This window comes from Monodelphis domestica, chromosome 1, assembly GCF_027887165.1.
Source record: "Monodelphis domestica isolate mMonDom1 chromosome 1, mMonDom1.pri, whole genome shotgun sequence".
NCBI lineage: Eukaryota > Metazoa > Chordata > Mammalia > Didelphimorphia > Didelphidae > Monodelphis > Monodelphis domestica.
The window spans coordinates 721,727,097-721,750,605 of record NC_077227.1 but is presented as its reverse complement, the minus strand read 5'-3'; the positions used below and the strand labels follow the sequence as shown (position 1 = coordinate 721,750,605).

Genomic DNA, 23,509 nt, shown 5'->3' with positions numbered 1-23,509 from the left:
TCATGCTGCTGACAGTCATCATGTCCAACGTCTTCTGGCTCCATCCTGCTGATGGGGAGAGTGTTGTCTGTCCCAGACCCAGGGCCACCGGAGCTGGGGACCCCAGACCGCAGCTTAGACGTATAATAAATCATGGGTTTGGAGGTTGCCTCGGTGACTGCTGGTACCAGGCTAAATATTTGCTCCTGCCTTGATTGGCTCTGCAGCTCTTGGTGGCTGTTTCTCCAGCAGTGACAGACAGGCAAGCTGGAGTCTGGGTCATCAAAATGACTGCTGGACCTGGAGTCAATGAGTCCTGAATTCAAGTCTCTTCTTGGACTTTTATAAGCGAAGTGATCCTGAGCAAGTCACTTAGCCTCCGTTGACTCAATGATAGGATGGGGGCAATCATTATTAATACCTGCTTCCCAGAGTCATTGTGAGAATTGAAAGAGATAATAATTATAGAAATGTCCAGCACATCATGTGGACTCTAATTGAGTATTTTAGCTTCCAGCCCCTGCCTTTGGGATCTTCAAATCTGATCAACATTCCATTTATTCTTTTATTGACTTTTAATTTTTTTTTGAAATGCCTTCCCTTCCATTTTAGTGTTTTGGTTTGAAGGTAGAAGTGGTCAGGGCTAGGCAATGGAGCTTAAAAGTCGTGTTCAGAATCACATAGCAGAGAAATGTCAGAGGCCAGATTTGAATCCGACACTTATTCTTTTATTCAAGACATGCACATGTCAGCTTTCTCTGAGATATTGCCAGTTTCTCTCTTGCCTAATCCCATCCTCTGCCCTACTGGGGATCCCAGAGGGCAGCAAGAGCATCCAAAGAAGTACTGATGGCACCTGCATGCCCTGACTCTTGCCCATGAGTTTGCTGATGCTTTTAGCATTGGCTTGGATTGGGCTTGTCTGCCTTTTGGGGTTATGGGGAGACAGAACTCAGATCGTTTCAGGAAAGATTATAGGGCATCATGGCTCCCAGCCATAGGACAGAGTCTCTGGGGCCCAGGAGCTGAATTAGGGCTCTTTCTTCATTTTTCTCCTCCTCCAGGGTTAAGGAATGCGCTAAGTGCCATGATTTTTTTCTTCAACCAATTAACTCAATTACAGAGTTTTGTACTAAAAGGGGAAAGGCAAGGTGCTGGAGTTTCCTGTATACACTCACCAAAGTAACAGGCAAGTGACCGTAAATTAGAGGAGTGGTTCTTTTAATACTGAAAGTTGTTTTACATGATTGTACATGTAAAATCTATATGAGATTGCTTACCATCTTGGAGGGTGAAGGAGAGAAGGAGGGAATGCAAGACTCAGTTTTCTTAAAAAAAATTTTGGCAACTGTTTTTAGTTGTAATTAGGGGAAAATGAAATTAAATTAAATGAAACAGTGGTCGTTGAATGGGTATGTGCTCCCATCTGCTGATCAAGGGCTTCCCCTTACACACAGCCTAATGTAGTATGGCTGGCCATTGACTGTGGCATGAGATTGCCACTGGCTCCTGAACACTCTCTAGCTCATAGAGAATGTAGAGGACAGTAAGACGTACTTATATTAGAAATAAAAAATCCTGGTCCTTGCTATCCTACACATATATAAAATGCTTCTCTAAGCCTGAATTTAGGAAAAATGAGATAAGATCTCTGAATCCAGAATTAAAGGTTACAAGTAGATTGGAAAATTCATCCAATCTTCTGGGATTTCCAGAATTCATCAGGTTATTGTCTTAATTTTTGTTTCTTACTTATATATAAGCATGCAGTGGAAATAAAGGAGTTTTGTCTAAAAAAATTGGGGCCTGGAAAACCCAGCCCAGGACTACCTGAGTAGAAAGCCTTGTTTGCTCTACCCTGGTACCTTTGGAGGCATCATCTTAAGACCTCTAGTCATTGATGAGTCAATGAAATTTGTGTTCCATTTATTATTTTACTTTCCACGAAAAAAAAAAAAAGAGGCTTTCATCTTAGTGTATTGGTTCTAAGCAGAGGAGGTATAAGGAATAGCCAATAAGGGTTCAATGACTTTCATGGGGTCACAAAGCTATGAAGATTTGAACCCAGGACCTCCTGGCTCTCTATTCAATGAGCCACCCAGCTGCCATCATCATTCCCTTCTAAGCTGCTGATTGTGATGCTGAGATCTGTCCATGGTCCACTGCCACCAGCTCAGGACATATAATAGAGGTGATGCTGAGAACTTTAACAGACATGGAGACCCTCCATCCTGGAGAGCTTTGACCCCATTGCCTTCCTTGCATAAGGAGCTGGACTGACATCATTAGGTGTTAAGTATCGATGGAGGGGCTGCAGCCTCTTTTTTCCCTTGGAAGGAGCTAAGACAAAGGCCTCTGTCTGTGCCCAATCCTTCCCAGTCTTTCTCCAGCTTAGATTTGTAGAGAGTCTGAGCAGTGTCAGCAGTGTGGAGAGGGGGAAGAAATAGTCTGGCTCATTCAGTGGTAAATGCAAGTCAGGATGAATCTAAGGCAATCCAAAGAGATTTAGGCTGATCTTGGGGGTTTCTGCTGGAGTTTGCATCACAAGGGATGGACTTGGACCTAAGTCATGTAAGAATTGAAATAATATTTCTACCCAGATATATATTTTATAAAGTTTATTAGGAAGGGTAGACTATCAGTTTAAATCTCATCATTTCTATAAGTATTCTGACCACCTGGTCCCTAGCCTGCAAGTCTCTTCCACCTTCCCCCTTACCCTCTTGCTCTGTTCCTGCATCTCTTATCTGTTCCCTTCTCCCCAAGAAGCCCAAAACCTTGACTTTTATTGACATACAGCACATACAGGCATGCAAAATTGGCGTAACTGTGTTAGGTCAGGAATGTTTGAACAAGTCAAGCTACTCAGGAGGGGGAGGGAATGAACTTTTTTGACACAATTCCACCCTGTGATTCTTGGGGAGACCAGTCTCCCCAGTATATCATTTAACTATATCTTATAACTCTAAACACCTTCTAGCTAAAAGTGCATACAATATTGCATTTTTCTAAGAGTAGGTTACGATAGTTAGAGAGAAGAGTAAAATACAAAAACTGATTGATATGACAAAATGCCAATTAGGGGGAAGTCCCCTTTGGCATAGGAGTTTACATTCAGATGAAGTATGCTCAACCCCTTTCAATTCAGTTCATTATATCCCAAAGTTCATTCTGGATCTTTTGATGCAGCGTGTGGCTTCTGCAGGCATCTTTACAGCACCTTCTCTAAAAGGATCTGCTTTCTTGATTTAGGATATTGGCAAATTTCTTTTCCCGAAATTTCTCCAAAAAATTTTTTTAAACCTTGGATTTTTAGGATATTTACACAATACCCCCTGAGGAAGGTGTTGACCAAAACCAGAATCACACCAAGATACATGACTGAGTTATGAGTTATATGATTTTTAAAAAATTTTATAATATTTTATTTGATCATTTCCAAGCATTATTCATTAAAGACAAAGATCATTTTCTTTTCCTCCCCCCCACCCCCATAGCCAACATGTGATTCCACTGGGTATCACATGTGTTCTTGATTCGAACCCATTGCCATGTTGTTAATATTTGCATTAGAGTGTTCGTTTAGAGTCTCTCCTCTGTCATGTCCCCTCAACCGCTGTAGTCAGACAGTTGTTTTTCCTCGGTGTTTCTACTCCCACAGTTTGTCCTTTGCTTGTGGATAGTGTTTGTTGCAGTATTTCCCATATTTTCTAGTCTGTATGTCCTATTTAAGCTAGTTTGAGTATTGCTAAATGGTCAGCTTAAACAATGAAAAGTTCCTAAAACATAAAAAAAGTGGAGACACAAAGTTCTTCAATGTTATTGTGGAAGGCAATAAGAGGAGCTTTAAAACAAAAAGGCTAATATAAGGAAATAGTAATTGTTGCACAGCAATAGTACCAATAATGCATGTGTATTTAGCATAATAATTGTTGTTATTAATAATAACAATATGCATTTGTTATATTATAATTATTGTGATTAATAATAACAATAAATAACAAATATCAATAATCAAAAATAATTTTAGTAATTAATAATAGTGGTGAATAATAATAGTTTTTTAAAACTAATAATTATTGTTATTGATAGTATTACTAATATTATTGTATTCTAAAATTATTCCTTAATATTGCATATAATTAATTTGATTTAATGTGGGCTTTGTTCAATTTCAGGATTCTGATTTTAATTTAAATCGTATATTATTAATATTTTCTATTAATAATCCTTTTATTTAAATGTATTCAATTTAATGGCATTATTTTAGATCACTAGTAGTAGTAGCAAAGGAATTCTTTTTATTTTTCTGAAGTTTAAATTCTCGACAGTAGGTGGCGCTATAAATGCATGTCGAGTGGAAGGCATTTGTGGGTAGGTCTTCATCTAAAAGCAGTCAGATAAAGGAAGAGAAAGAAAAAAATTTTGGCTTTTGATATACTAAAGGAAGGCAGGTAGTGTGCAAGGAAAGTTTGGGGCAGGGAGAGAGAAAAATTCAAAGAGAATTTCCTTGTAAAAATGCAGTCTGAAGATAAGTGCTGAGGTGGGAAGGGAAGAAAGAAAATAATTCCAAAAAGCACTTCCTCTTAGCCCAGTTCCAAAGACTGGGGTCTTTGGGGTGGGGGTGGGGGGTGAGGGGGAGGGAGAAGGGAAAGAAAAATGGAGTTAAATCCCTTCCCTTCCCTTCCCCTCCCCCGAGTGAACAGCCACCTGTTTCTTTCAAAAGTTGGGGGACGCTGATAACTGCCAGGGACCCACTCAATCAGTGCCAGTTTTGCGAGTCCTCTGCTCCAGCCCCTCACTGCCAGTCAAAAGTTGAGGGGGGTGTCTTACACCAATTCCTAGGAGGCCACCCCTATGCATTGTTCCCCCAGTCCACAAGGACCATGCTGTGCTGAGTGCAGTGGGAGGGCTTTGCATCAGAGTTCCAGCAGCCAGCTACACTTGGGGTAAAAGCCTGCATTTTCACAAATCAGGGAAAACAGGGTCAGTTCCTGCAAAAGGGTTCTTCCCTGGTCTCTACCGCCCCAGGGAGCTCCTTAACTCTAATTCACAGTCTGGAAGGACCCCCAGGATCTGTTCAAGGGGTTCCCCACACCCTGCTCTGCACTAGGCTGAAGGAAGGAGCACTAGGACCTTGCTTGCTCTGGAAAGTAAAACAGCAGGAGTTCCTTTTGGGTCCTAAAACCCACTGGATACCATATGGGCAAAAGACTCCTGAAATATCTCTGAATGGTGCCTGAATACAGGGTAAATTGTTCATCATTTCAGAGGGAAGGTCCTAGCAATTTGGGAGTCTGTGTGTGGAGGGGAGGATGCTGGGAAACAGCTCTTTATTCACAAAAAGTTGGACTGATCTAAGTCTTGAAGGAATCCAGGGGACAGAGAACAGGGTGGGGAGAGGCTTCCAGGAAAACAGACAGCCTTGAAAAGGCATCAGGGCAGGGGATGGAGTGTGAGGTGGGAAGAACAAGGGAAATGTGAGGAGGCTGGAAATGCAGGAAGGGGTCAGGTTGGGAAAGGCTTCTAAAATCAAACAGAAGAGTTTAGATCAAATGGCTACTGTTCACCCCCAAATGTGTCTTGAACCTGGAGTAACTGTCCAGTGTGTGTGAGTGGGAGCAAAGAGGGAGCTCCATAAACTTGATCACTTCCATAAATCTGTGACCTCATCAGTGTGGAGATCGCCCTTCTCCCCCACCCAGGGATTTGGACCAAAATCCTTCTCCTCTCCTGAGTGTGATTATTTCAATGTTCTCCTAATCTGGGCTGAATGATCTGATAATGGGAGCAACATAATTTTAATTGTACCATGGAACACAGTCCTCCTCCCTTCTTCCCAGTCTGGATTCAGGGCACATCAGGCTTATTTATCCCTAAGCTGCTGAGAAGCTTCAGCATGTGGGAATTTTTTTTTTAATAAATTGTCTTACTTCCTCTATATTAGGGAGAATTATTGTGAATTTCTGTGTCTGGGATCTGGGTCAGAGAACCATCTAGTCTGCTGCTTTTTGCATTTTTTTTTTGTCCTCTGTCCTTTCCCCTCAAGTCTGAACTGGGTTGCTAGGGAGTAGATTGGATAGATTGTTGGACTTGGACTCCAGAAGACCTGAGTTTGAATCTTGCCTCAAACACTTATTAGGTGTGAAATTCCAGACAAGCCATGTAACATCTCAGCCTTCCAGGATGTCTTCCCTTTTAACAGAATTAAGTGAATACATGAAAGGAAGAAGGATTCTTTTCCTTCATAGGTATTCCCCATGCTGTAGAGCCTGGATAGGCTGATGGACTAGCTCTTCATTAGCTATCACCAATTAGATATGCCTTGGGATGATCAAGAAGGAGCTAAATAACGAGCTTCTAAAACTTTATTCATTAAGTTGCCTGAGGCAGCTCAGGCCATTCCTGGTCAAGAGAGAGCCATGGAGACCTATAACACAATATTGTTTGTGATGCTGGCCTAGCCAAGAATCGTGACATAATCAATAAACTTACATTATTCTTCAAAAGTCAGTCTCTTGAGAGAATTTAAATCTTAATATTCATCCCTAAAATCCAATTAAGTTCAATAAGCAGTAAGTATGTATTGGGTGCTAGGGAAACAGTATTTATAGCCAATGAGCTTATAGTTCATTGACTTGACTATAAAGGTTTTTAAAGAGCTTACATACACGTGATATCTCCTTCAATACTCACAACATCTTTATGAGGGAGGTGCTATTATTTATTATTCCCAATTTATAGATGAAGAATGTGAGGTTCAGAGCGGTGATATGCCCAGAATCACAGGGCTGATGACTATGAGAGATTGTTCTTACTCCAAGTTCATTTCTCTGTCTATCATGTCAGTAATCCTGCCATTCTTTCCTGACCCCAAGGGGCAAAGAATCCCCAAGAGGGGGACTTCATTCAGCATCTCTCCTCACCTGAAGGCATGATCATGGAAATAGGAAGCAACATCAGGTGTCACACAGCCAGTTGTGAGAATGAAATCTGTTGCAGACACTCTCCTCTGGTCCCTGATGATGGCCCTGACTGCAGCCTAGCTGTGTAATAGGGGCTCTGGGACTCTCTTTGATTCTTTTGGTTTCAGTTGAAATGGGGTGTTCAGGGAGGACGAGCACCTCTGTGGTGAGGACTTGCTGAGCCCCTTTCAGGGTTACATTCCTACTTGGGTGTCTACCTGTCAGGTAACTCTGACCTGTGGCTCCACGAAGCTGTAGCAGGGCCAGCAGCAGCCCCTGGTCAACCTGCCTTGGCTGATGGACTCCATTAGGTTGACAGTAATGGACAGTGTAAGGACAAACCTTACAGTGATTTAGGGAGCTTCTATCCCAGGCATGGGAAGACTCCCCTGGTGGAATGGGTGGATGAGAACCATTTGTTCCAAGGAATGTGAAGCTGGATGAAGCAGGCTCTGTGGAGGACTTAGAACTTGGTCAGACATAGAGGATGCCAAGGTCTTCCATGGCATCCCAGACCATCCCAGGCATCTTGACTTGTGTCTTGTCTTCCAGGCCTTTCCCTTAGTGAACCCTGAGGAGCTTCCTCTGAGCAGCCCCCAGGAAGGGGCAGAGAGAAGGCAGGGCAGGGAGGAAGGAAGGGACCAGCTTCAGGGAGGGGTGAGAGGAGATGCTGAGGCTGCTTAGAGAGGCTGCAGGAAGGTTCTCTCTCTTCTCTTCTCTCTTTGCCCTCCCCAATGGCTAGTCAGAGGAGACAGCCTGGGCTCTGGGGGCCCCCAGCTGGACTCTTAGTCCCAGCCCTCCCTGGGCTCCCTGATGACTCAGAGTCAGATGCTGTGCAGGAAGCAGCTGCTGCCCTGAGCTGAAGGACTCCACAGCCCGGGGAGGTTTTTGTTCAGGCCTCCATCACTGTGGGATGGGAACTCATCATACTGCTGACAGTAGTAATTTGCCCCATCATCAGTCACCACCCCACTGATTGTGAGAGTATAATCTGCCCCAGACCCACTGCCACTGAAGCGGGCAGGGACCCCAGACTCTCGATATTTAGCACCATAGATGAGAAGTTTGGGAGGTTTTCCTGGAGGCTGCTGGTACCAGTTTAAAGCACTGCTAATGTCCTCACTGGCCCTGCAGCTGATGGTGAGTGTCTCTCCCAGAGGCACAGACACAGAGGCTGGAGTCTGGGTCATCACAGTGGCTGTCCTGGACTCTGGGATGGGAAGAAGAAAGGAGGAAAAGCAGATTCAGGTAAAGGACCACATCCAGGTGCCATGAATTCCCCAGTGAGTCCCCTCCTCTCACACCATCTGTTTTGTGCCTCAGTCTGACATGTCATCCCCATTGGCTGTAGAGAACATCTCCTGCCTCCCTCATAGGGTTTATAGTTCTAGAACCTCCTGCAGAACCTCCCCCCGTGTCAGCCTGTGGCTGGTCTTACCCTGAGCCCAGAGCACCAGGAGGCAGAGGAGCTGGGATGGGGACATCATTGTGTCCTCTGTAGAGCTGCAGGCAGAGAGCTCTGAGCCCAGAATGAGGCAGACGGGGACAGAGATGTATTTATATGTCAGGACAGCCTTGTGCAGGGGCTGAGACCTCCCCATGCAAAACAGACCCAGAACCCCCTCTGGCCTCCCAGATTCATCTTTAGGCACCAGATGGAGGTCAGACTCTATACTGGACTTACCAGAGTGTGTGATCTCATGCTTAAATGGTCTCTCTGGTTTCATCTCTGCCTGGGCTGCCTGGGGAGTCACAGGGAAAGGCCAGGGCAGATGGCTGGTTGTGGTGATAAACAAGGGGGGCCCTTTCTGTCTTCCCACAACTGAGTAGATATCTGAGTCCAGAGCAGAGAGTCAGCCAAGAGGAGCTACAGATGTCTGGGAGACAGACAGCAACAAGTCATTAGGAAAGAGAAATCACCTGAGAAAGGAATTAGTTAATGCAGAATGAAAAGATGAACTTCAAAGACAGGGAGAGGAATGGGCTCAGGGAGGGAAAAGGGAAATACAAGCATGTTGGGAAGTGAATTCTGGCCTGATAGAAAGACGGGCTTGATGTGACGGACAGACACCACCGAGGGGCCAACATGGCCATTTCCATATCACAGTCTTCACTTCTAAACTCCTCAGATCCTCATTTCATTGAGTTCCACTGCAGGGGACCCAAAGGCCATGGAAAGGTGCAGGATCATGGATGGAAGAAGATGCACATGTACCAGCAATGACTTGCTGCTTAGCAATTTCTCATTACACAATTAAATTCATGTCTCACTCATCAGAATTAAAGGTTGTCTGACCAGGTAGCTGAAATGACAGCCCTTGATAGAGAACCAGGGTCATAATTCATAGCCTCAAGAAACTTAGATAATTGGAGGAAGGTTCCCAGTGTGTTGAACATTGATCTTCTGTATGGGCTTTCTGTAAGGACATGGATGTGAACTGCACAGGACAGAAGTCTTGGAGGATTTTTATTAATCATAGGGACTGTCATAGAGAAAAAAGAGAATTGGATTGCAAACAGGCAACAGAAAGAAAAGTTTGCAAAGGAGTGTGTTGGACAGCATCACATGTAGAGGAATGGAACAGGATCTGTTCTGGTATGTGAGGAACGAATAAAAGTGGACACAAGGAGAGGAGAGGAGAGGAGAGGGGCTTTTTGGACTTCCTGTTTCTGGGACATCCTGAAGCAGTAACTTCCTCCTGCTTACAATCTATGTGAGCTCAGGGGGGAGTTTTGTTTCTTATCTCCTGGAAGCCAAAGCTGCCAACTCCAGTATCTGATTGGATGAAATCCTGCTTACTTCTTGATCCACTCATCTTCTTGCCTACAGAGAAGTATTCCTGTTTACTGAAACCAGTGACCATCGAGCCTGTGGTGGGAAAGTCCTAAAGCCTGATCCAACTTAAGTGAACCTTATCATAAAGGGTCACTCAGAAGCCATTCTGAATAATTTATATCTCAACAAAACCTGTATTTGGGGAAGGATCTTTAGTGAAATGATAGTCAGATAGCTGGGGAATATCTAGACAGGCAGAGTAGGGTCTAGGTAGCTTGGAAGACGAAGAAGAGATATCTATACAGAGGTTGTAGAGGTGGGAAAATTAGCTAGAATCCTTAGTGATCAGGGAAACCAAACCTTCATCCTTCCCTCCATCTAACTGGTTTTAAAATAAACCCTGATCTGTTTTGTAATTTGTCCGGGACTTTGAACAGCACACTGAGCCAGAGAAGAGGCTTGTAGGTGCTTCCTTGTGATAGTACCAAGGAACCAGCTAATTCTTGGTATCTTCACATTACAACAACAGCAAGTTATATTACCCACATACTTAAGGACTAATTAAATTACCGTTGTCTCTGTGTCTAAAAACTATTCCGGGAAGTCCCTAAGAATCTCCCCTATCTACTTCCCTGGTTCCTCCTCCCCTCTACCAACATTATATGAAAAAAAGACCCTTCCTCCTTGGCAAAGCTAATCTGTCTGCTGATACCTGCATTCCTACAACCTCTGAATGACTATGCCATACTGATACATTTTTTTTTATCTTCTCTCCTAGACTTTTCTAGGTGAAATAAATAAGTTTGGGAACTGATAGAAGTCAACAAGTTTGGTTTATAGATTTAGATCAGTGTTGAACCAAATGGTAGTTGGTCACAGGATGTAGGCATAGATGTTGGACCTCCCAGCACTCAGACAGGTTAACACAATCTGACTATTCTCTTGATGTTATAAAAATAACTTGATTTATTTCTCAAATAGGATGGGTCAGTGGACCAGGGTGCAGGAGTCCCTAGAATCTAACAATATCTATATTCACCCACTCAGTCTGACCTACGAAGGTCTCTTTGGTGCCCAACAAAGTTGGGGCTACACTAACTACTCTCTCTCCCTCTGCCTAAAACCCTCTAGCTACCTAAATCTGACTAGCTGATCCACTTACTATATGAAAACAGCTTACAGTTTGTCAGGTAAAGATGGCTAGAAATCAGAGGCCTGAGCCGAGATGGTCGGGCTCTTCTTTAGGTTAGAGTTTCTGAGTCTTCCATGCTCACACACAGAAAGAATGTCAGGATGGGGAAAGATGTCACAGCTCCCAGGAGACAGTAGTTTCTTGTTTACACTAACCTTGAAGATTTTCGCAGAGAACCTCAGCTACTTCCTTCAGCAAGATAAAAAATGGCCACAGGAAGTTAGCCTCTGATTTCCTCCATGTCCAGCAATCAATGGACCCAATAGATTTCCATGTGCCACCTTTTAAACAGTCCCCCCACTCCAGAATGGGGTCCATTGGGTTCTGTGCATGTGCCAGGCTTTGCAAAGTCACCCACAGACCCTTGCAAATCTCCCATCTGTCTTTTTTTATTCTTTATAGGTCTCCCAGTGTAGTCCCTTGCTCTTCCTGCCATCTTCTTGTCTTTGAAGCAGAAGGCCCCTTCATCCTGGCCAAAGCTAACTGCCCATTGACATCTCCACTCTCACAATCTCTGATCACCTCAATGTCATCTCTTTGGTTTATCTTTAATCTCTCCATTCTGTAAAAGTCCAGAGTGGGGGGGGGTAGGACTGGGACCAGAGTTCCCCAAGTAGGGGGGAGGGAAAATGATAGAGGAATACAAAGGTAGAAATTAGAAGGACCTCGACTGTAGGTAAGGACGAGGGAAAAGATAAGAATCAAAAGATAACAGATGCAGTGTGGGGTCAGAAGGGTCTCACCTGCTGCTGGCAGAATGAGTACAAGTTTATTGCAAGCTGATAGATCTTTTAAAGGTACAAACCACAGAAAATAAAAACAATCATCCATGAGAAAAGTCCATGGAAAAGTATAACAAAAATGTAGATAGAGCAGTGGGTAAAAGATAATGATTCAGTGCATCATCCAGGGTTCATGGAATGGTGAGCAATCTTGTTATGGTAAGCTAAAAGAGGGTGGAAACAAGGGCACTCAGACCCATTTTCAGACAGACCATGAGATCTCAACCTCTGACGAGGGCTCTCAGCTCTTAATCTTAGATAGACCCAGAGTTATCAGCCTGTGACATCATTCCTCATGACCCCTTGGACTCTTCTGTAACCCATATGATCCTTACTATATGTCACTCTCACTCTCCCTAATCTGGCATCAAGGCCAATAGATTGTAACTTTGTATTCTCCACACTTTAACTTGTGGTGATGTTAAATTGGAAAAGTAGAGAGTTATTCCTTGCCTGTTCAGTACATATAATAATAGTCCTGCTTCCTAGTTAAGAGGATAATTGTGCAGGACAAAATGCCAGGTCATTAACAACCCAAGTGGGTGTCCATTAATAAGTTATCATCATTTCAGGAACTAAGTGCTGCAGATTCTGTGGAAGGACATGGCTCCTGACACTTTGGAGAAGATTATGGAGGATCCTGGTTTCTATCCTGGAACCCAAGAACAGAATTAGACATCTCACTCTCCCCTCTACCATTTTCAGTTGAGGTAATGGCATGAGAATCATGAGTGCACATCTCCATCCAGTTAGCTCAAAAGGAGAGAAGATAAAGGCAGGCTTTGTTCAGGGCATGAGCTCTGGGCAAGGACAGGCAGGGATCTTCTTTGTGAGCTTCTAAACTGCTGATTGTGATGCTGAGTTCTGTCCATGGTTGACTGCAACCAGCCCACAACAAGTCATAGAGGTGAAGCTGAGAATTTTAACAGACATGGAGACCCTCCATCCTAGAGAGCTTTGACCCCATTGCCTTTCCTGCAGAAGGACCTGGACTGATTTCATTAGGTGTTAAGTACGGATGGAGGGGCTGCAACCCCCTTGTTCCTGGGAAGGAGGTAGGACAGAGGGCTCTGTCTGTGCCCCATCCTTCCCAGTCTTTCTCCAGCTGAGATTTGTAGAGAGTCTGAACAGCAGTGCAGTTAGGGGAAAGAAATAGCCTGGCTCAAGTCCAATGACAAAAGCAAGCCAGGCTGAATCCAAGGGAATCCAGAGAGATTTAGGCTGATCTCAGGGGCTTCTGCTGGTGTTTCCATCACAAGGGATGGACTTGGTCCTAAGTTAGGGGCTGCAGCAGCTAAAAACTCAACCTGCACTGCAGGGGCCAGTCAGCTGAAGACCAGTAGGTGGGAGTAGAAGACAAGCCGGACCCTGAGAACCAAAGGAGGTAGGATTGGCCCCAGGGAAGCAGAATAGGATGGAGATGGTGGAGCATCTCAGCCCAGCATCCTGCAGAGGGAGAACCTCAGCTGTCCCTTCAGATGCCAGGAGGGGCTCTCTCTGTAGCAGGGAGGCAGAGTCTGCCCCAGAGCTAACTTCCAGCTGGGATGCCTCCTCAGGAGTGGGCATTGCCCTGTCCATGTGTCCACACCTCATGCCTTTTCTCCCAGCTGTGGCATGGGAAATGATGGGAAGGCTGTATCCCAGGTGCATTGTTTGCCTCATTGCCATTTTATTTGCTCTGCCACTTAATTAAATGCCCTTTGCTTAAAATATGTATGTGCTGTAATAGCTTTGGTAAAAGAAGTAACCAAGAAATGACAAGCATTTATTCAGTGCTTGCTTTGGGGCAAGCATTGTTCTATTCACTGGGGATACAAAGAAAGACCAAAACTGTCCCTGTCTTCAAGGAGCTCACATTCCAATGGCAGAGACTTTGTGCAAACAGTTCTGCATCTAAAACATTCAGGTGATGTGTGTTTTGTTGCACTTAGTATTTATTGTGCTTCACAGATATTGGATATTTTAAAAAATGAAATGTTTGTGTCATCTCTGTGTCCATCATGTCTATGTGTGCCATTTTTCCAATTGCATGTGCTCATACCGTGTTACTGTGCTATATTTTGGTAATTCTCACAATGTTTCTACCAGTTTCATTATAATTTTATATCATAAGGCAGTCTCTGATTAGCAATCTTTGATATCATTATTGCATTTGGGTGCGACACAGATCTCACTCATATAAGAGGTAGGTCTTAATTGGTAAACATTGTGTGTGTTCCAACTGCTCCACAGACAGGCAGTTCACCTCTCTTACTCCGTCTCCTCAGACCTTCCTCTTTCTTGAGACAATTGAATAGGTAAAGCAGTGACAGGGTTGGAGAGGATGGACTATCATTTTTGAAAGTGGCGTGGGTCAGATGCTACCAAACAGCATGACGAGTCACAGAGAAATCTCTCCTGAAAAGAAGGAAGCTTCGGTCAGTTGATGTGCAAGCTTCATTGTTCTCTCATTGGAAGAAATTGATGTAGCCACTCCAGCCTTCAGCATCCTCCACCCTGATCAGTCAGCATCCATCAACATTGAGGCAAGACCCTGCGCAGGAAAAACCTTATAACACACTGAATGCTCAGGACATGATCAACATCTTTTAGCAAGAAAATATATTTTTTCAATTAAATATTTTTAAATTGTTTTGTGCTTTGTATTTCTAGACATAATCCTACTGCACGCTTAAGAGACTCTAGTATAGTGTAACTGACCTTTTACATGTCCTGAGAAACCAAGAAATTCTCCTTTTTATCTTTATTGTGTTAACTGATGCATTGCCTTAGTTCAGATGGGAATCTGCAAAATTTCTGAGGGCTGCCTATATGCAGAGTAAATTGGGGATAATCTAAAAGTGAAGGTGCTAGTAATTTTGGAAATGTATGTGTGGAGGAGAAGATTCTGGGAAATGTTTATTTGTGCAGCTTAAATTGGACTGAACTTTGTCTTGAAGGAATCCAGAGAATGGAGAGCAGGAGGGGGAGCAATCCAGGAATGGCAGACAGTCACTGAAAAGGCTCTAAGGCAGGAGATCGAGTCAGATGGGAAGAACAGTGGGGAGAGTCATGTGTGAGGAGGCTAGAATGGTAGGGAGAGGTCAGATTGGGGAAAACTAAGAACAAACAGAAGAGTTTAGATCCAATGGTGCTGCTCACCCAAATTGTGTGGATAGTTTTTAGGTGTGAGTGTGGGGGGCAAAGGAGCTGCTCTGTAAGTTTGATAATTCCCATGGGTCTGTGCTATCATCAGTGTGGAGATTTCACACCAGACATAGGGACAATAATCCCTCCACTCTCAATCAGGTCTGAATGAGCTGAAAATGAGAATAATTTAATACTAATAATTTCATATAAATATCAGTAAATGACATAAGTATAAATAAATTTCCTACTGATTTTAAATGTCACATGGATCCTCTCCTCCCTTCTCTCCAGCCTGGACTCAGAGAAGCAGCAACTTACTGAGCCCATCATGCTTGTTCATCCCTAAGCTGTAGAGATGCTTCCTGATCCATCAGCTAAATGGCCAAGGTATGCAGAACTCCTGAACTCTGTGCAATGTGCAAGGGCAGAATTCCTGGATGCTGAAGGACTGACCTGTCTGTATCTCCCCCCTGCTTTGTCCTCTGCATATACTTAGGCTCCAGCTTCTGTCAGACTCTCCTTTTGCCTCTTCCCTGCATTCTTCATCTACCTTAACCAAGCCTCCTTGGGACTGCCCAACTTCAGAATGACACAAAGAACTGCAGAGATGAAAGGAATCTCAGAGGGCAGTGAGGTCCCCTCTAAGGCAAAACTCTTTTGGAAATGTACCTGGTTTAATTGAAAAATAAAATAGCAAAATGGTATTATCTGTCATGTTCTATAATCTATTTAATCCTATATTATATATTAAATAGATTATATATGACTAATATATGTATATACATAGATATCTAGTATTTGTTTAAATCCCTCCTATAATGGAGGGCAAGATTGTACAGTGGATAGAAGGCTGGCTTGGAGTCAGAAAAAAACTCATCCTGAGTTCAATTCTGCCTCAGATACTTACAGCTGTTTGCCCCTAGGCAAGTCATTTAACTCTGTCTCAGTTGCTCATCGGTCAAATGATCTGGAGAAGAAAATGGCAAACCATTCTAGTATCTTTGCCAAGAAAATCCCATATGGGGTCACCAGGAATGAGACACAATTGAACATGATGGAAATATTCACTGTTTTGTAAGGCAGCCATTTCTATTTTTTATATTGCTTTAATTATTAGGAAGTTTTTGCTTCAATATTAAATCTATCTTTTGGCGCTTGCAGTCATCATTCTTAGTTTTCAACTGGAGAATATCAGTCTCTTTCTTTTTTTTTAAAGTAAAGAATGGCATGCTGTAATTTTTATTTAGACTTCATTAGTTCTTTTTTTAAAATGTATTTATTTAGTCCATGTAGAACATTATTCCTTGGTTACAAGAATGATATTCTTTTCCTCCCTTCCTTCCCCCCACCCTTTCTGTAGCTGGCGTGCAATTCCACTGGTATTACATGTGTCCTTGATCAAAACCTATTTCTAGGTTGTTGATGTTTGCAGTAGGATGATCATTTAGAATCTACATCCCCAACCACAACCCCACCAATCTATATGATCAAGCAGTCGTTTTTCTTCTGTGTTTCTAGTCCCACAGTTTTTCCTCTAAATGTGGATAATGTTCTTTCTTGTAGATCCCTCTGAGTTGTTCAGGATCACTGCATTGCCACTAATGGAGAAGTTCATTACATTTGATTGTGCCACAGTGTAGCATTCTCTGTGTACAGTGTTCTCCTGTTCTTTTCCTTTCACTCTGCATTAATTCCTGGAAGTTGTTCCAGTTCACATGGAATTTCTCCAGTTCATTGTTTCTTTGAGCACAATAGTATTCCATCACCAACATATACCACAATTTGTTCAGCCCAGTCAGTCTCTTTCTGCAGGACTGTCATTCAGATCTCTGAAGATCTCTATCCCATCTTCCCTTCTGCAATTACTATGGCTTTAATTCTTTCAGCCATTCTTTACAAGGGCCAGAAATCAAGGCTCTTCATCCTTCAGGCTATCTCCCCTGCATATATCTGAATTTAGCAGAACTATATTTCTAGGGAAAAGGGAATAATAATGTCAGCTGCCATTTTGGGGGGCTCTCTGGAATCATTCATAAAGCCTTTCATGTGTCCTTTTTCATGGGATGCCCAGGAAGACCTTGCTAAGGATCCTCTCCTAGTCCTGCCAGTCAGTGCAGACTATAGGAAGAAATTCAGAGGGGACAGGCCAGCCCCCCTCCCAGGAGCCCTTCCAGGCTTTCCCTTAGTGAACCCTGAGGAGCTTCCTGAGCAGCCCCCAGGAAGGGGCAGAGAAGGCAGAGCAGGGAGGAAGGAAGGGACCAGCCTCAGGGAGGTGTGTGAGAGGAGTTTCTGAGGCTACTTGAGAGAGTCTGCAGGGAAGGTTCTCTCTCCTCTTCCCTCTTTGCCCTCCTCAATGGCTTGTCAGAGGAGACAGCCTGGGCTCTGTGGCCCCCCAGCTGGGCTCTCAGCCCCAGTGCTCTTTGGGCTCCCTGGTGACTCTGAGTCAGATGCTGTGCAGGAAGCAGCTGCTGCCCTGAGCAGAAGGACTCCACAGCCTGGGGAGGTTTTTGTTCAGGCCTCCATCACTGTGGGAGAATCATAATATTCCTGACAGTAGTAATCTGCACCATCCTCAGCATCCACACTGCTGATTGTGAGAGTATAATCTGTCCCAGACCCACTGCCACTGAAGCGGGCAGGGACCCCAGACTCCCGTTGATCAGCAGCATAGATAAGAGGTTTGGGAGGTTTTCCTGGAGGCTTCTGGTACCAGTTTAAAGCACTGCTAATGTCCTCACTGGCCCTGCAGCTGATGGTGACTGTCTCTCCCAGAGGCACAGACACAGAGGCTGGAGTCTGGGTCATCACAATGGCTGTCCTGGACTCTGGGATGGGAAGAAGAAAGGAGAAAAAGCAGATTCAGGTAAAGGACCACATCCAGGTGCCATGAATTCCCCAGTGAGTCCCCTCCTCTCACACCATCTCTTTTGTGCCTCAGTCTATCATGGCATCCCATTGCCTGTAGAGAACATCTCCTTCTGCCTCCCTCATAGGGTTTATAGTTCTGGAACCTCCTGCTGAACCTCCCCTAGTCTCAGCCTGTGGCTGGTCTTACCCTGAGCCCAGAGCACCAGGAGGCAGAGGAGCTGGGATGGGGACATCATTGTGTCCTCTGTAGAGCTGCAGGCAGAGAGCTCTGAGCCCAGAATGAGGCAGACGGGGACAGAGATGTATTTATATGTCAGGACAGCCTTGTGCAGGGGCTGAGACCTCCCCATGCAAAACAGACCCAGAACCACCTCTGGCCTTGCTGCTTTGTTTGCTGAGGCCAGATAAAGGCCAGACTCTATACTAGGTTGAGCAGAGTGTGTTATCCCATGCTTAAATGGTTTCTCTGGTTCCATCTCTACCCAGGGTAGCTGCAGGGTCACAGCTGCAGAGCAGATGGCAGGTTGTGGCTAACACAAGGGAGGCCTCTCTGTCTTCCCAGGAGAGACTAGACCTCTGAGCCTAGAGAAGAGTCAGTGAGGAGGAGAGAGAGATGTTTTCATTCTAAATATGAATATGAAATTTCATTTTAGTTAGATCCCTGATTCTTCAAGCTGCTTCCTGGTTTTTCTGAAAAACCCAAGAATGGATGTAAAGTCAAATAATTAATAACCATTCTTTTCTTAAGATCAAAATATGAGGGAACCACTATTAGGTCCTGTCTAAGTAGACTCCCTCTGTGACCCCAGAGGATAATAGGATTCTAAGTTTACATATATAATATCACCTCTATTTGAATGTCAGCAGAAGAATGGTAAGGGCTAGTCCCTGGTTTAATCCTTTATCATTTTTAATTCATATGTTCATTTTTATGTTTCTCTTCAATGTTTTTATACAGATTTTATTATTTCATCAAGAATGGTGAAAACCTTTATTTCATTGTTTTTCTTGTTTAATATTATACTCCGGTTTTCTGATTTAGATATTCTTGGCTGTGAGTCCATATTCTTTGCCTTCTAAAATGTGGAATTCCAAATTTTTCTACTCCTTTGCTATGGTGGTCATTAAATCATGTGTAATCTTTACTATGAAGAATGTACCACCTGTACCATCCTCCTGGCCATCCTCAACATTACTCTCTAAATTAATAAATTTATCTTTTTATTTTTAAGCTAAGTTTTGGAGTCTTGCATTCTTCCAAAAAGTATCCTTCCTGAACCCCAGGGGTGCACCTCTTCACCCCTACAACAGCAGGGCAATGGAAAGATGCATCATTGAAAAGATGCAGATTCTCACATTATCTACAATGACTTGTTGGTGAAAGGTTGTGGAATCCATGATGAATGACACATTTGATCAGCAAAAGAGATGAGATGAACAGGAAGCCAAGGAGAGATCCTGCATGGAGAACCAGGCTTTGATCAGTAGAAGTCTTCAGAAAGATAAATAATCAGGGGAAGATCTACATTGTGTTGGGTTACAGGTTCTGTCTCTGTGTAGGATTTCTGGGAAATTATGCATGTAAAATGCACAGGAAGGGAAACTTTGGAGAGTTTTTATTCTGTTTTGGGACTGCTAGAACATTGCTTTTTTTCTGGGTTCAAGTCCTCTTCTCTCCTAGACTTCTCTAGGTCTCCCAATATAGTCCCATGTTCCTCCTGCCATCTCCTTGTCTTTGAATCAGAAGGCCCCTTCATCCTGGCCAAAGCTGATTGTCCTTCATTGACACCTTCATTCCCACAATCTATGATCACCTCTATGGCATCTCTTTGGTATATCTTCAATCTCTCCCTTCCTTGTGCCTTTTTGGACTCTTCTGTAAACCCTCTGCTGCTGGACTCCTCACTATCTCTCATACTCACTTACCCCACCCCCACCCCCAATATGTAATTGGGTGCCAAGGTCAATGGATTTTAGGTTTGGAACTTCCCTTGTATCTGCCTCTTCTCCTCTGATGCTGCCATTATCTCACAACAATCCTGGGTGAGTCCTTACTATTATTATCTTCTTTTGACAGATGAGGAAACCAAGTCTCAGTGATTTACCCAGCATCAGAGAGCTAGAGAAGGAATGTTTGAATCTAGATTTGAAGTCAGATCTTCTGACTCCCAGTCCTGTGTTCTACTTACAGAAAACCCTGGTTACTGACAACTAAGTACAAACTCCTCCCTTTAGCTTGTAGTGATGTTAAACTGGAAGAGTAGAGAGTCATTCCTCACCTGTTCAGTGCATGTAATAACAGTCATGCTTCCTAGTTAATAAGATAATTGTGCAGGACAAAAGGTTGTGTGGATGTCAATTTATCAGTTGTCACCATGTCAGGAACTGAGCTCTGTAGGTTCTGTGGATGGACACAGCTCCTGGCACTTTAGAGATTAGGGAGGATTTTGTTTTCTATCCTGGAACACAAGAACAGAATTAGACATCTGACTGTCCCCTCTACCTTTTTCAGTTGAGGCAATGGCATGAGAGTCAGGAGGTTTCCCAGTGGTTTATCTCCATCCAGTTGTCTCAAAAGGAGAGAAAAGAGAGACATGTTTTGTTCGGGGCATAAGTTCTTGGGGGGGACTGGCAGGGATCTTCCTTGTGAGCTTCTGAGTTGCTGCTTGTGACTTCTTGACTTCTCCTTACTCAGGTTCTTACTTTTGTTCTTTCTAGTTCCTCTACTTCAAGTGATTATTAATAAATCTTATAAAATATAATACTTGGAGTTATTGGATATTAATTTTAATCTTAGAGAACGGAATCTGCAAACTTTCTGAGGGGCTACCTAGATGCAGAGTAAAATGGGGATAATCCCAGAGGGAAGGTCCTGGCAGAATGTAGGAATGAATGGAAATGAAGAGCAGAGATTTCTTGAATCCTGGATGAGAGTGGAGGTGTATCCTGCACTCTGGTGTGAGATCAATATCATCTAAAGCCATAAATGTCCCAAAAGTGATGTGCTGTAATTCTTATATAAAGGCAATCATCTCAGAGATCTTCCTGTGAACCTTGGTAGTCAGACAAACTCTGGAGATTGACCCAAACAGAATTTTATCCTAAGAGGGTGGTCTGTGTGTCTGACCAGAAGAATAAACTATCTCTACTACTGATTTAAACTCAACTATTTACTTAGGTACTTGGGTATATTATATTTAGATTAGGAAGAGAAGCATTCTGGTAGGATTGATCCTGGCTGATGGCCACAGTCTAGGACTCAAGATCAATTCGAAGGGAAATCTCACAGGGTATCCTGATAACCTCTTTCCTATGCCCTTCCCTAAATTGTCTTAAGTAATAAACCACTGTATTTCCATCTAATACGCAGTCAGGTAAGTTATTGGATATCTCAAAGAGGTAGAGGGGATAGGGTATTCTAGGGTGTCAGCTCTAAGAGATTCCCATTAAGCCAAAGGTCTGGGTTGTTCGCCATTGTTGACATCCTGTCAGGCTGGTATCAGAAAAACATCAAAGAGTGGTTGGCCTTTCACTAAGTCCAAGCAAACAGTCAAATTCTTACCCTTTTGATGTTTTCATCTGCATGCTAGATCCTGTCCCTCCCTGTAATGAATTTTCATCACAGGGTCATACCCTTGAAACCCTCTGGTCAGTGAGATCAACAGCCCAGCAAGGCTCATCCGTCATCAAGCCTAGCTACAAAATAACAGCAGTAAAGGTCTCTCCATTTCTCCATTCTTACAAGTTTGAGCAAATTTCTCAACATTTTGGAAATGTGTGTGTGGAGGGGAAGATTCTGGGAAACGGCTGTTTGTCCAGAGTGAGTTGGACTCAACTTCATCTTGAAGGATTTCAGGGAATAGGGAGCAGGAGGTGATAAGAGCCAGTCCTCCCTGGAGACCAGCTCTGGGGGAGAAGGCAGAGGAGGGAGAGGAGGGGTCGGAGGGGATGAGACATTGACAGGATCGAGGGGGCCGAGAATGGGATCACAAGTTCCACTTTATTGAGCCAACAGGTCCAATATTGACAAGAAATGATGAGCTAGTAAGTAACGAAGCATGACATCACTGAAAGCCAATCAGGAATCCTAGACCTTACATCAGAATTAGCCAATCGTGAGTTATGGGGTAGTAAGGGGGCACAGGTGCCATTTGGTCATCACAGAACACAAAGGGTTTTTGGTCTGAGCATCCATGTGTCTAGGAAGATTCAGCTTCAAGATCTCTGGCCTAAAATAATGTTATTCCTTGCAGATATTGCTTGTCTGAGGACTGACCAGACAGTGAAACCCACATGAGAAATGGCTTAACTTATTACCTTGGAGCTCACCTTGGCTCCTAACAAAGAACTAAAGTTCTCTCGACATTGGGCCTTGCCAAAGGATTTCAGAGCAGAAATTCAGGCCTATCTTTTTGACTGCTTTTCCTCAGTTGGACCAAAGCATCTTTAGGGCTCTGCCATATCCCCCTTCTTTGTTTTGGAAGCCAGCTGCCCCTCATGTCCACAAGTAGGCAATCTAGTGATATTTCTACAAGCGAGGATAAAGAATCTCATCAAGAGAAGAAGCAAAATTACCCCCACCAGGAGGAAAACAAAGGCAGAAGTGCCATGCACCATCATTCGATCCAGACTTCCAAAAGGGGCCAAGAAACCTAAAAATATTCATTAAGAATTTGTGATGACATTCGGAGTTACTTCTTGGGCAGGGGTGTCGTTTATCCTAAGTGCTGTCCAACGGGAGAGAATCTCATCTCAGGAGGATCAGGAAGTCAGAAAGGGGTTCAGACAGGGTGAGGGTCTATTCCTTCCAGGGAGAGGCTGTCTCTGTTGTTGGCTGTGTAGAAAGAGGTTTCTTTTCCCTTTTCCCTGGAGGAGAGCAACAGGGATAATGGGTGTCACTACAACCTTAACTTGAATGCTTTTCCTCACTGGGGATAATGCATTGAGGATTTCTCATTTTACTCCACAGAAATTGCCTTCTTATCTGTACAAAGTTGCATTAAATGTGATGTTCAGAAATTACTTTATCCTAGAGCTGAAGCATGAAATCAGGTTCAAGATCTGTCACCATATGAGTCAGTTTAGTTTTTGGCTTTCTCAAAACCATCATTCTAACTGAGGATCTACAGGGCACTAGCAGGATGTTCAAATAACAAGAAAAGGATCTTATGGCTCTGTCAAGGAGAGATCATTGCAGGCATGGCAGACAGTCACTGAAAAGGCACTAAGGCAAGAGATGGAGTGTCTGATGGGAAGAACAGTGGGGGGGGGGCTGGAAAGGTAGGAAAGGGTCAGGATGGGGAAGGCTTCTAACACCAAACAGAAGAGCTCAGTTCCAATGGTGCTGCTCACCCAAATTGTGTCTTGGACCTGGGATAGTTTTCAGGTGTGAGTGTCTGGGGGCAAAGGAGCTGCTCTGTAAGTTTGCTAATTCCCATAGGTCTGTGCCCACATCAGTGTGGAGATTTCACCCCAGGCTTAGGGACAATCATCTCTCCACTCTCAATCATGTCTGAATGAACTGAAAATGAGAATAATATCAGCAAATTACATAAGTATAAATAAATTTCCTACTGATTTTAAATACCTCTAATATTGGAGGACAACTATGTGGTATAGTGGATAGAACGCCTAACCTCAAGTCAGAAAAACTCATCATCCTTAGTTCCAATCTGGCCTCAGACACTTATTAGATGTTTGCCCCTGGGCAAGTCATTTAACCCTAATTGCCTCAGTGACTCACTAGTCAAATGATCTGGAGAAGGAAATAGCAAAACATTCTAATATCTTTGCCAAGAAAATCCCACATGGGGTCATC

The 23,509-nt window shown here is 43.6% G+C and overlaps 1 protein-coding gene and 2 gene segments (V, D, J or C); all 3 read right to left on the bottom strand.

Annotated features, from left to right (window-relative positions):
- LOC100619697 (zinc finger protein 420-like) overlaps window positions 1-23,509 on the bottom strand; it is a 380,349-nt gene that overhangs the window by 21,412 nt on the left and 335,428 nt on the right. The window lies entirely within an intron of this gene.
- LOC100619659 (immunoglobulin kappa variable 3-15-like) lies at window positions 7,769-8,487 on the bottom strand. The segment is given in 2 exon segments: window positions 7,769-8,154; window positions 8,383-8,487. Coding segments are annotated over 2 exon segments (435 nt in total).
- LOC130453785 (immunoglobulin kappa variable 1-39-like) lies at window positions 17,335-18,009 on the bottom strand. The segment is given in 2 exon segments: window positions 17,335-17,648; window positions 17,879-18,009. Coding segments are annotated over 2 exon segments (363 nt in total).